We start from the raw sequence: 13,631 nt of genomic DNA, 5'->3' as shown, positions 1-13,631 counted from the left end.
AGCGGAATCAAGACATTCGATAGCGTAGTACTTTCGATCCCCTTACACGCAGTAAAATGCAAAAAAAAAATGCAACTTTTTTGCAGTTTGAAAAAGTGCAGTTGGATGATGCTTGATGACATTGATTGTACGTGCCCATGACATGACCTTTCAAACAATGGCCGACGCAAGTTTACGTGCTATTGATTCAGGCCGTCTACACGCCATCACAACGGGTCTCAAATGTTTGACCGTACACCGTAGATGGTGAGTCATAACTGGCTTTGTCCTCGAGAACGAGTTCTGCTAGCGAACGATCAAGACTGATAGCCTATAGATGTCCAAACAGCTTTGTACAATATTGCCTCACTGTCGTATTCAACCGCGTCTGATCATCGAACCAGAGCTCAAATAGAATACCCAGGTTCCTTCTCTAAGCTACAGCGTGCACCTTTTTAAAATTATATATGGGTACAACAATATACTGGTATAAGTCTAAAAAATTTCGCATGTAGCGATTTCTACATAAAGGGAACAGTGGGTTTCTTAATATGTTAGGAAGTTTGTTATACAAAATTTGATCTACATACTTCATTATTATTAACAACGTATATAACAAAAGTAAGTTGCTACCTTTAGTTAAGCTGGTCGAGTTATGTAAGTTCCATTGTATCGCCTGGTACCATGATTGTAAGTGTTTGTCAACGTCTCACAAAGAGACGTTTTCACACGATAACGCTTTGTGTATTTTTTTTATTAGTCACCGTCAATTTTGTAAATAAGTCCTCGGAGTCACGTATTTTTCTGTATCGCATCAAGGACTTTTCCCATCAGAAGCCTAACTTAAGTCTGGCTAAACCTATCTAGGGTTACTTCAACGGATCTATGAAATAGCACGGCAACCATGCAAGCAGCTAATAATTTTAGTAGAAATATCCTATTTTTCGTTGATTTCTTTCACTCCATATTTCCTTGATATTGTTTGGAAAAAACGCTCAAATTTGAATCAGTGTGACCCGTTAGTTACGGTTACCATGAAAACGCATTTAAGGAGACGCGAATAGCCATCTATACCATGTTTTGGTATAGATGGCTATCTGCATGCGTTTTGTATTAGAGCACTATTTGGGGTGTACAGTCTCTGCCAGGTAGAAAAAGTTTTGTACGCTGATTCCCTATATGCATGGTTATTTTTTGCACTAATATACCACGTGACAGGTTTATAAAGCTTGAAAATTTTGAAAATAAAAAAAATTCTAAACAAATGCTACTATTTTTCGACCGCTCTCGGTCTCATCTTTAAATAGACGAATGTTTCCAGTTTTACTTCCGATACCGCCGATTGGCGCTGCTTCAGACGGCTGGCAACTGGCAGCCCAACATGAAATGCATCGACACTGGATTTCGAACCTGGACCACCTCGTCGCTAAAAGTTTACTACGCAAACACATTACCACTGCTCCATTACAAGGGCAATGCTCTCACACCTAATACGGAGCAACAACACGCTTGCGCGTTCCTTAAGTACTCATTTGTGGTTTATTCAGTTGTCTCGTAACCATCTCGACTTTTTGTTTCATTCTACCTTTCATCATTACGGTTATCGCCTTCTTTCCAATTTCCATTCTTTCAATAACATTAAACTTAGTTTTACTTAATGTTCCAATAACTTAGCAAATTCACTTTACCAGCACACCGATGCATCAAACTAAAATGGTTTAGTCTGTAGTAGTGGTACACGTTCTTCTTTTTTCATTTTTTCGTGTACTCTGCGCTCTGCCTAATAATGTTTCTCCCCTTCCTCACGCTTTTCTTCTTCTGACCATCATCGTGATCATTATCAACATTAGCCACCCTTCTTTATAAGCCACTTTCCTCATCTTCCGTTTTCTTCAAAACTGTTCTATTTCTTGGACCTATTTACGTGCATTTCCTCTATATTCAATGGTTGTATGATGGGGCGTGCACAGAAAAATCCATTACTTGATTTGTATGAACAAGTTATTTTATCCGGCTTGATCTTACAAAGACATTCTCGACCATTTAGGTAGCGTCGAGACAGCAAAAACAACCCAGTATTCATGACCCCTCGTCCCGTCGTCCATCGAAGATGTACGAATTGTCCTTGCTAAGAGGTTCTCGACAGAAAACCACCCTGCCAACTACAAAAAGAGTTAAAAAAAAAAACCGGTGCAGCTTTTTCACTTCATTTCGGATGAATTCGAGGGAAAAACGACAATCAGATCTTAATGTACGTTTTAGCTGTTGCCCACTTCCCTAAGCCACAAACAATTATCGTATAGTATATGCTATCATCGCTATAACTACTTCATTAATATTATAACATGTTTCATGTTCTTGCTGGTTCTTACATGAATTCGTCACCTCATCTTTCCATATAGTAATCCTGAAACAATTAAACTAAATATCGATGAGCATCTTCGATGCTTGATTCGACGTTTCTACTGTTTATCCACGCATGTTTATGTTTGTACAACGTATTTCAGTTAATTGTTACATTGTTGCCATGCTTACTTACTTACATTCTTTTGCTGCAACGTCCACCGTTATCATTCCATTATTAGCTATATTTTATCATTGTACACGCTTTTTTCTCTTTCTCCTTCTTTCGTTCATTCAGGTGAAAGAAGCCAGAAAGACGTAATTTCGATGCACTGGGGTAACGCATTAGAAAACGATCTTGGTGGTCTATATGTAAATAATGCGTTCATATCGTTCTATTTTGGTTGTCTATTTTCAACTGGCCTCTGTGTTCTGTTGCTTTCTGCTTAGTACTAATCTAACATCCATTAAAATGTTATAACGTGACCACGAAACCCCGATCCAGCCATTGCAGTTCCACTACTTAAAGCAAAACACTAGCTTTTCGCTTATCGTAATCATCACTATACCATTGAAGACTGTTACTTAAAAGGTTTTGTATATATTCTACATCATTTGCTTAATTCTGTATATCTATCGTGTGCGCAGTCATATGTATGTCTGTATGTGAGTATACTATGAATTATGAAAGTATTTAGAAAGAGAATTCTTTGTAAAAATAGCCCCCTTCCATGTTTTTCCGACAATAAATTCTACATATACATATTCATTTCAACGACGCTTTCCCAGAGAGGCGTATGAACTAGTCCCATATTTTTCCAACGGGTGATACGTTTTGAACTTCTTGCTGCTGAACTTATTTTTCTTTTAGTTTAGAAGAACTGAAGTTATTGAACATTTGATCAATGCGATTCCACTTCGCATTTCTTCCGCACAAAGTCGCTTCTTCCCTTAACGTAAAATCATACATCACGGAACGATACATTCTTACGTGTTCATTCTTAGATTGAACTCATGCTACCTTGAAGCCTATTCCATTTTGGAGTTCGCAGATCGTAACGGCCATTTAAAGAGTGAGCGAGATCGGTTAGGAGCATTTCACCTATTTATTTTAAGCCGCAGAGCTTCATAAGGCCTTCAGTGGTCATTGATTTGGGTCTCTCAATAGGAAGGCCAAGTGCACGATCCCACACAAGCGACGAAAGAACGCCCAAAGCACGCGACACTCCAAACAGAACTGTATAGTAGTTCATCTCCTTCATGCCTGTAATGCAACGCACAGAACAAACATTTTATTTAGTGTTGCCTTTATCAAGTAGCCCGTCCATTCCAACGAAATGTAAAAACCAGCAGCCAGTAGGTGAATCGAATCCGACCTGTGAAAGATGTCAGAAGCACCTATTATCATCCAAGTCATAGCATGTTAGCGCTTTTCGGGAGTCAACTGACAACGTCAGCGCGGATATTAGAACGACGCTTGAGTAATCACGTGACGTTGGACAAAAAACAGGGCAAAGAAATAGGTTACTGGTGAATCTTAGCAGCTGAGAGAAAGAAACCGCTCTGCCACTTGTTTCGAGATGAGTCAGACTACCATTCGAAAAACGTTTTTACTCTGTGACCTATTCTGGTTCTATTCATCCCTTTAACAGTAGCGGCTGAACGGTGTGAACGCTGTGTAATTCCGCTGCTCTGTCACTCAGTCTCGTGGACAAAGGTCACTCAACCCGCCTGTCAGGGAACATGGCTTTTCTTGTTCGCTGCCTTCTATTGATAATTTTATCGCGTATCTACTTAAGAGATAATGAACTACGTCTTCAAACGTGAAAACGCTACATCTGCCCGGCGCCACGAGACACTCAAAAGGATTACCGTATCATGACAACAGAATTGCATCATAGCAAAGCACAACTTTACGCACCACTTTCTAAAATCAGAACAGTATACGGTCTATGAAGTGACAACCGTAGATACAGAAAAAAAAATTTGTAATGGCAGTATTCATGTATTTCCTAAATCGAAAAGCTTACCATAGTACTGAAGCAGGACACCAGAGTGGGCATCGACATTGGGCCAGGGGTTTTTGACCTTGCCGAGTCGTAAAAGAATGTCGGGGACGATCTTGTAGATTTGTCCAACCAGCTTAAACAGCGGGTCGTTTGGTAGATGTTTCAGGGCGAATTCACGCTGGCAGGTGTACCGGGGGTCAGTCTTTCGAAGTACGGCGTGTCCGTAACCAGGCACAACCTGCCCGCTCTTGAGTGTCTTCCAAACGAATTCTTTAAGCTGCTCGTCAGACACATCTTTACCAAGTGTTTTTTGCAATTTCGAAAGCCAGACTAGCACCTCCTGGTTGGCGAGGCCGTGGAGCGGTCCAGCAAGGCCGTTCATACCTGCAGCAAGTGACAGGTACGGGTCCGAAAGAGCTGAACCGACAAGGTGGGTCGTGTGAGCAGATACATTACCACCCTCGTGATCGGAATGAATGGTCAAATAAAGACGCATCAACTCGGTAAACTGAGGATCATTATAACCCAGCATCTTGCAGAAGTTTGCTGACCAATCCTTGTCACCATCGATGGGGGGTACGGACTCTCCGTTACGGTAGACATTCTTATAGATTATAGCCGCAATCGTCGGCAGTTTGGCAATCAGGTTCATGGAATCCTCATAAGCGTACTCCCAATAGGCCATCTTGTTTACGCCCTAAAATACCCCAAATCAATACGAAATACCAATTCATAACAGCTGACATTAATTGCCTACATACTTTAGTTATCAACACGCTACACCTTTCTCGCAATGCGTTTGTGAGCGATTTGCTGATAAGCCTTATAAGAAATAATTCAATATTTTTGGATATCTTTGCATGTATGGATTAGAGTTTGTCCAGCACAGCTACTTGTCAAGGTATCTATTATAAAGTTGTTTTTTTTTTTAATTAATATAATTTCTTAAAATAGTCGGCTCAAAATGGAAATGCTACTTAATGTTAATTGTATGAAGTTTACCGTTGCAATCGATCTTTTGGGCTTTCCATTGTGCTCAGCTAATTTGGTGGTTGAGTAACACACCTTTGGTAAGAACCCGTCGTAGAAATATGAAGAAAATATAATTTTGTAGGAACGTGTTATGGTATGCATTATCGGCAATTAACCACACGCCTTCTACTGTATCTGCCTCGTTTGGCACTAGTTATAAGGTACCAAACATGACTGAAGATTAAAGTACTTTGAAATTAGTAGACAAATCCTTAAACATCAACCTGGTTCACTTAACAACGAATAGAAAGGTATCAACTGAATCGAGAGACACAACATAATCATAAACTAGTTTTAAGCTCGTGTGGATAACTTGCATTGTCTATATTTATGCTATAACTAGGTAACCGCCTAATCCCGTACGTGCAACATTTTACCCTTATAAACCAGCATCGAATTGGATTATCTCTTTTTTTTTACACAGTCCTTTATGGCCATATATTAAGCTTTCATAGAAGTTTAAGGGAGCACTCCGAAGACCCGCCCGGCCTGCCAAGGTTATACTCTATATATTGCTGTGCGTGAGGCCCCAATTCTGCTTCGATGTATTTTTAAAACGTAGCGCGTTCACACTCAACACTCAAGCTGTTTTATCATAAAAAATGTGAATATCTTTACAGAGAGTCGAACGTGCTTACGACGCTATTGAACTACGAAAATACTACTATTTCTGATAGTGCTTTGTAAAACAACAGCGCGAATTTACATCCGGCCGCATATTCCATAAAGTGCGATGACAACATTCCTGTCTGGCAGCTATTCATAGTATCAAAACCTTCATGGCTTCGGACCTTCAATTGCGATGCTGTCGTTGCTATTTTTAGTGTACAGTGACTTCTAGCGCCGCAGTGATGACCAAGATAGACATCACCGTCCGTGGTGCACAACCAGTTTGGCTAGTAAAAGAACAAATGGTTATCTATACACCGACGTATAGTCCTGTAGCTAACCCTGAAGCAAAAAACCTATGAGCTTGAGAGGACGACCTTTTAAGAGAGTTTCGCAGCAGCAGACAACACAGTCGGTTTAATGTTGTTGGATAGTGGCGCAATTGATGCCATTCATCTCTGCTAACCGGATATAACCGATTTGATCTTTCTTTTGAAGAGCGACGCTAATTTATATCGCTTTTGTATTTGAAGATGACATTCATTGTATGTCGATGCATGCTAAATAAAATAGTGAAGAATTCGAAAAAAAAAAAATAATTTATATTAACCCATTTGACGGTTGACGCAAATGGTTATTACGATACGCTATGCAGTACTTGAAGCACTTAGTCGGAATTCAGACAAGTTCCTATTTAGATTATGGTGTTAGCTCGTAGCAAGGACGTTACAACATTTTTGATATCGCTTACATGATTATTACCGACTTCCTACTGCACGAACATATCCACCCAAAGTAAACGAAAGGCATACAAAACGACTGCTCTATTAATGTTAAAAAAACTTCTACGGAAACCGTAAAATGGGTGCAGTCTTACATACATCGTTATAGGCCTTGACAAACTTCGACTCGGTATTGCAGGCCGTGATAGCAGCAGAGAGCTGGCTCATAGGGTGCACAGATGCGGGTAAGTTGTTAAGCAATGTAACCACGTGCGATGGTAGATCAGCCTGTTGAGCCCAGGTACGTGACACGGCCTTCACCTGGGCTTCTGTAGGAAGTGAACCAGTGAGCAAGAGCCAGAAAAGACCCTCAGGCAGGGGTTCCTCGCCGCCAGGGGCTTTTGGCAGCTTCTCGCGAAGCTGAGGAATAGTGTATCCCCTATATAGAGATAATACGGTAGAAGAATCACAAATGAACAATTCACACAAAGTAAGCAAATTTGTAATTAAAAAATAAGTATATTGCTTGACGAACCCGCAAACCACCAATCTTCCAAATGCTTAATCATTAAATAAGGAAGTGAAAATTTAAACAGTAAAGTAACAACGTCAACAGGGTATTACGTGGATACGGCGTGTGCATGACAGTCATCGTTAGGTTTATCCACAACAGGAAACTCACAACAGGCTGCTTGGCGCGGCTATTAAACGTGATGCGAGAGCATTGTTGTCCGCTATTTATGCGTTACAGATACGATCCGCAGTTTCCATAAAAAAAATCTCATCGGAAGATTTTATCGATAGTTAACATTTCCTGGTATGTGTATGTTTATTATGTGTAGGAGAAACGGAAACACAGAGCAGTCGGCTTTCTTTATTTACACAAACTAGCTAATGGTTTATTGCTCACCGGAAGCTGATGCCCTCCTCTGGGTCAAGATGCGAGGTTTCCGTGACCAGTCCTTTAATACCGCGCATACCTCCGTACATCATGTCGATGGTCACTTCGCCAATGGTTTGAGAGCCACATTTCTGCCGGAATTCCTTCACTCGGAGACGCTCAACAGCGATTTTATCAGCAAGCACCGTTTTAAGGTCCTGAAAATGTTAACGAAATAAATTGAACCAGACGTAATCATGTCAACGTTGGTTAAAACGTTAATTACCTTAAAATAATAGTAACAGATTCGATTTTCAACGTCTGACAATTGTTAATTTAAGAGAAGCATAACACTGGCAATTAATGAAGTTCTAAACTTGTAGCCATAACTCGGACTGAAACCTTAGTTGTTTTCTTTCTGTCTATATAACCTGATTAATATCTTCAACTTTCCTTCATAACTGGGCTTCGTTATAGCATCTTAAATCTATTGTGTTTGAATATTCCATACGTATCATTTCAATTATGTCCACAGTCGTCCACAAGAGACCAAACATTACACTTTTCAATACTATACAATACGTTCATCAACCTGCTTAGTAATGCCTTGAGTTGTTTTAGTCATCGATTTTCAGTGTCTAAATTAACAAGAATTGCCAAAAGTTGTCGATGAAAACGTAAAATAATCGATCGCAACCACGACATACTGTGCATGGGTAACTGTGCTGTTTAAACCCATAATGCAAATTCTACTATTTCGAAGGGTCGAAGACCCTAAGAACAGCCAGGCAGACCGGTGCACTCCACTGATAACAACAGCACCTTCCATATAATTCACAATGCTACGTAATTCAAATTTCGTTAAATGGTCCACAAATTGTAAAATATTTGTCCGATCTAACTTGTAATAAAAGTCAATTTTCCAAGTCGGGTAGTTTCTTTAGCCATGCGATCCTTGTCTTTCTATGACCAGTTTGTCTTCCTGCAAAAGGCAATAACGCACGCCGGCAAAAGCGTTTACGCTACCCGTTTACTGGATAACGTCTTGATCTCTTCGCACGTGATGTCACAATCTAGAACCGCGGGATCAGCTGACCTTCCCCGACTGTGTTGAACTATAAAGCCAAAACAGTACAGATTGGAAGGCGCCACGTCATGAGACAGTTATCGACAAAATTTATTTTAAGTAAACTGATCCACAGATATACCTGTTTATTGGCCTGTCATCAAGCCATACTAAGTGTATACGTTAAAAATAATAGTCTATTTATAGCAAATGATTATCTTTTCATAATGGAGATTTAATAAGTGCAGTATGCGCATACGCCGCGCTATTGCTGATCCGTTTGTATTTTAAAATGCTGGACAGTTTTCCCTTTCATGATATAATAGAAGTAGTAATTGGTATCTATATTGACGCTATATACTATACAGTGGCGATGATGCTTTTCTAATGACTAGCAAAGGAAAATAAGTAAAGCCGTGTTTGCCCCAAGCAGCAGCAGCTTCCATATTTGCCAATGAATGCGCTCTCGCTTTGTTTACAGCCTGCTAGCAAATTGGTTCGTCCTAAAGACGGGTCTAATTTGGAGACCGTCTGTAGAGCAGGGAGCTATGTATAGCTGACATGAGACCTTACAATCGTTATTATATGGACCGAAACAGGCAAGAAGTAGTTTATTTTGGTGGCGTTGGATTCCGACGGCATTATGTAGCGACGCTGAAGGCGTACCAACCGTTCTTGCTCATATCGCATTTGGTGAGGCGGTACGTTCGTCAACGATTGCGTTTGTGTAGCACTGGAATTTTCGCTGTACAGATCGATAACGAATAGCGCTAGCCTGACCGTCGATAGATTCGTAGTTACAGAACAAACCAATTATATGAACGTCGGAAACTAAGTGGCTTGCCTCACTGACTTTCAAAACGTTCGCAACAAATGTAGATAAGACTTAGACAATGATTGTTTGGTATCACTAGTTGACTGGCATCTATGCGCAGTTTCAGGGCATATATCCCCAGTTCTATATGTCTACAAACATTGGTGCTTATATTATTAGATGGCGGGAAGCCGACACTACTGTGACCCAAATCGAGCCGACGCCGCATGCACTAATATCGTTTGCTCGATTCCCGTGATAGCGCAGTAACGTGTTTCCCTGTAGGAACTTAAGGACGATGATCTAGGTCCGCATCAGGGTGCAGGTACATTTCGTTTCATGCTCGGAACCAGCCGTCTGAAGGGATACCTAGCAGCTTAAGGGCCGAACGTAAAATAGGAAAATAGTTTATATCGTTTTTTATTATGTTTTTACATAGCTTCAAAATCGCGTGACTTCAGTTGACCACCGGTGGCCATTTCAAGCTGGTACAAGAAGTATTTCTAGCAAATGATATCGCATACGAGCAGGCACAAAACGAGTTCGATGATCCGGTTGATAGAAGAGGTAGTGTTCTTCGTGGATGATTGTTTTTTTAAATCACTGCTATTATCTGATAAAATCTGCATGCACAGATTCACCTCGTTCTTAAAAAAGCGCCTTATCGTTGCGTTGCAGTAGTGGTTGCAACAATAAATTTAGTATCATGAACCCATACGAGAATGCAGTATGAGTAGATCATTGCCGGTGATAATCTTAGCTTGCCAGTAGGTGTACTGTAATCCTAAGAGCGCTACACACACATAGCTATAGTGATCCATCCTGATGATCGCGATTGTGCAATACCAAGCGAACCGAAACCCTAAGGGAACTCAACGACGTATAACGTAGAGTAGCATAGCAAAGATGTGCACACACTTACGGTTGAGTCGGCAGAAATACCCCTCGAAGACATGCATAGAACAGCCGGTAATCTCTGAAATACAAAATGACGAATAATAAGTGTGAATGCATTATATGAAGTATTATAGTATGCACATGAAACACCAAAAATGGCATACAAAATACTTCACTGCTTTTTTGGGCAGTGAAATAGAACGTGTGGGTCCATTCGCATGCGCCGGCTATGTTTCCCTCTGCCAAAGCTTCTTTTTCAATATAAAATCAAAATTAATCCTGTATCAACAATACCTAGTGACGTGCCGATCGTTCAGATACTTTGGCTATGCCTTACAGGCTGCTCTGGATGTTGGTCTTCGTTGTGAAGGCTGATTAAACTGAACACGGATATACACCCAGCAGCAAATGCCATTCTTCATCGCCGTTAGTTAGCCAGGTCGGTTCAAAAGAGTCGTGCCAAGGGCGCGCGTCTCTCCGACAGATCTCGTCGTCGGCTCGAGGTCGAGGTCAAAACCGTCGAAGGCTTTACTATCGGATTTTATAATCGTCACTGTGTTGTTGACCGTTGCCCATTGGCATAGCGCCAAAGCTGCCGCCGTTGCATTGTATTGCCGGTTTCAGCGCCACATTTCACAACGCCGGCTGTTCCGAACGTTCCACGCGGTGTATTCCTCTTTTTCAAGTAGACTGATGTTGAGTGACACATTGGTCCGTATCAAAAGCCATTCACACAATCACACAAGTTTTGCTAGCGATGATGAACGACAATCTGAGTAGAATCAAAGGGTCGGACGGTAGCTGCAGTACCCTCCGAGTGCCCTCTGAGATCTTAGGGGGAGGATGGGGCGAGGGAGAGTCAATGGTGGAACAGGCTAGTACTACCGCTACACCGTACTAGATTACCAGACTTGGAAAGGAAACTGCCAATGATTTCTTGCCTCACAGATCCATTCTCTGTCCAAAATGTATCTTTTGACTTACCTGCTGGCAAAGCAGTCGAGTGGTCGGAAAAAGTCGCGACAAAGCCATCGTCGTCCAATCGATTTCACTTCCAGATAAGGAAGAAATTTTTCACTCGGACCAGTTCTTACTCCTATGCCGGTCGCGGTCTCCGCAATACTGCTGCGTTAAATGGGCTAATGCTTGCTTCTGCTCTGGGGTCGACGAGGACTGCTAAACGGCACTAAACGCTACTTGTGATCGCAGCCACAACGGAGAGGTCCTTTGTGCAGCGGAGAAAGGCGCGCAGGTTTAAAATTGATCAACGAAGCTGCTGCAAGAGAGCAAGCCATAAAGCGAGCTTTATGACTGATCAACCAGGCGCTTGCAGGTTTTATCGAAAAGTCCAATAACTTTAACATTGCATATTGCTCGTAACAGATGTATGCCACACATGTGGTAAACGATAATGATCTCCTTTCAAAAACTACAATAATCATGATCACAAAACCTTTGGTTTACGCAAAAATAAGAGGGGTATAAACATAATGTGATTTTTTATCAATTTTTTATACTGAACGCGCTAACCTGCAGGGCAAGTCAGTATTGTCTCATTTTTATAGTCTTAATATTTAGAATATTATTAGGTCGTGTACATCGAAAAGGTCGTGTACAAACAATGAATCCGATTATGCTTCGAAAAAGAAATTCACTGCCCTAGCCTAGTGTTTAAGACGAAATCAAAGCTGATAAGTTTTTAAGCTGATAAGAACCCACATCGACTTTGTTGGTTGCAACACAATATACAAAGGCACATACTAAATACACTTAAATGTGTTATTTATACTGTCGATGTACATCTTCTCGGCTACCGTAACGATATTTTGTTTAATGGATATAGTTTTATACTGTATATATATTATCTCAAGGATAGAACGCACAATTAAAGTTTCAAGCTTTATTTGATACGAGGACGTGCATAGTAATCCTACTATGGGGACGAGTGTCTCTGTTTGTAATTATTACCTTTGACCCTTATTTTCATGATTCGCGTCGTAGAGCATCGTAGATTAAAGTGCTCTCTATTTGCTTCTTTAGTTATTTAGATTGAATTATACAAGACGTAGACTCCTGCAATATTTAATTAAACGAACTAGTAGACGTTTGTTGTTCTCATTATTTATTACTGGCATGACCGAGTAAGCAATACCTTAGGTGTTCGAACGCGTGAGGTCGCAGCCGCAAGCTTCCACACGCATTCCCTCTTGAAAGTATGGATATCTTAAACAGCACCTATAAGCGTTCTCGTTCCAGCGCTCGAATTGGCTACCGCTATGTGGAAGTATCTAATCGAAACACATCCGTGCTACAGATGAGACTCTATTAGGAAGTTCTGCCTTTGGCTTCTGCAATTTATTATTAGATTTCTACCTATGAATCATGATAATCTTTTTTAGTAATACAAGACCCCCATACATGTATTTTAGTGACACATTAATACATAATGCTGGACAAGTATACTTAACTTATTTAAGTCAATTAGCTATTTTTTTTTTAATTTCAAGCGTAAAAATATTTTTAGGCACGCACTTTTTATTATAAAGTTTTTCATCACTAAAAATAGTCAAACTCGGACGCGTTCTTGTGATTGCCTTAAAATATATATTTAGTTTAAAAATGTTCGATTATTTTGTGAAAAATCCCAATAGTACGATCATAAGGAATTAAAGGAGGGCTTATTCTTTTAGCAAGCCGAAATAGCTCAGTTGGGAGAGCGTTAGACTGAAGATCTAAAGGTCCCTGGTTCGATCCCGGGTTTCGGCAGTTATTTTTTTTGTGGTGACAATTTTTGTTCAGTGTGTACTTATTGTTTGCTAATCATTATGATAATATCTAGTATCTGTCTACGTTAATCTGAGCGTTAACATGTTGCCGTTATTATAGTATTTATATTATATTATATTATCGTGTTTACCATGTCGCAAGTAAGACTATGGGAATCAGCATTCCTGATATGTTTTACCGATCTTGGTTGCATTGCCTTTAAGGAGCATACACTCGAGCTGACTCTTGCGACCTATGGCAGATGCCATATGGCCAGATAGCAGATGAATCAGATTATACAAACGTACCAGACAATATTCAGCTCAATCTCAATTAGGCGACACACATTTTTACGTCATTTGACTAAACACACGCGCACAGATTTCATAGCGCAACATAGGCAGTCTAGGTCAAAGTCTTGAAGAGGGGCCTACTGAAAACCCAATGTATTGAATTATCTAATTGGGAAAGGCAGGAACAATGATGACGCTTTCATATTTACCCTCACATATCA

The 13,631-nt window shown here is 40.5% G+C and overlaps 1 protein-coding gene and 1 non-coding gene across 4 annotated transcripts; one reads left to right on the top strand and one right to left on the bottom strand.

Moving 5' to 3' along the window:
* Positions 1-1,495: 1,495 nt before the first annotated feature.
* Positions 1,496-11,537, bottom strand: kdn (citrate synthase). 3 transcript variants are annotated; one of them, XM_022795015.2, is made up of 6 exons: positions 11,336-11,535; positions 10,377-10,430; positions 7,605-7,792; positions 6,854-7,133; positions 4,353-5,028; positions 1,496-3,586 (listed from the first exon to the last, which is right to left on the bottom strand). In XM_022795015.2, the coding sequence occupies exons 1-6, from the start codon at positions 11,381-11,383 to the stop codon at positions 3,429-3,431; spliced, it is 1,404 nt and encodes a 467-aa protein (XP_022650750.1). In that variant the 5' UTR covers positions 11,384-11,535; the 3' UTR covers positions 1,496-3,428. The 3 variants fall into 3 exon arrangements, with proteins under 3 accessions (XP_022650750.1, XP_022650751.1, XP_022650753.1); XM_022795016.2 differs by lacking the exon at positions 11,336-11,535 and adding an exon at positions 10,646-10,994; XM_022795018.2 differs by having other exon boundaries at positions 3,559-3,698; positions 11,336-11,537.
* Positions 11,538-13,044: 1,507 nt separating this feature from the next.
* On the top strand, positions 13,045-13,117 carry TRNAF-GAA (transfer RNA phenylalanine (anticodon GAA)). The gene has a single exon. It is a non-coding gene; the product is annotated as a tRNA-Phe (tRNA).
* Positions 13,118-13,631: the final 514 nt, after the last annotated feature.

The sequence above is a fragment of the Varroa destructor genome, unplaced genomic scaffold (assembly GCF_002443255.2).
Source record: "Varroa destructor unplaced genomic scaffold, Vdes_3.0 BEIS01000002.1, whole genome shotgun sequence".
Taxonomy (NCBI): Eukaryota; Metazoa; Arthropoda; class Arachnida; order Mesostigmata; family Varroidae; genus Varroa; species Varroa destructor.
The sequence above is the reverse complement of the archived record's forward strand: the minus strand, read 5'-3'. Positions and strand labels throughout refer to the sequence as shown.

Bases quoted from the DNA above. Each gene is read 5' to 3' on its own strand.
- kdn (XM_022795015.2), bottom strand. From the start codon at position 11,383: ATGGCTTTGTCGCGACTTTTTCCGACCACTCGACTGCTTTGCCAGCAG. The intron at 7,793-10,376 runs GTAAGTGTGTGC...TAACATTTTCAG, and splicing joins GTATTTCTGCCGACTCAACC to GACCTTAAAACGGTGCTTGC. The intron at 5,029-6,853 runs GTATGTAAGACT...GGGGTATTTTAG, and splicing joins TTGTCAAGGCCTATAACGAT to GGCGTAAACAAGATGGCCTA.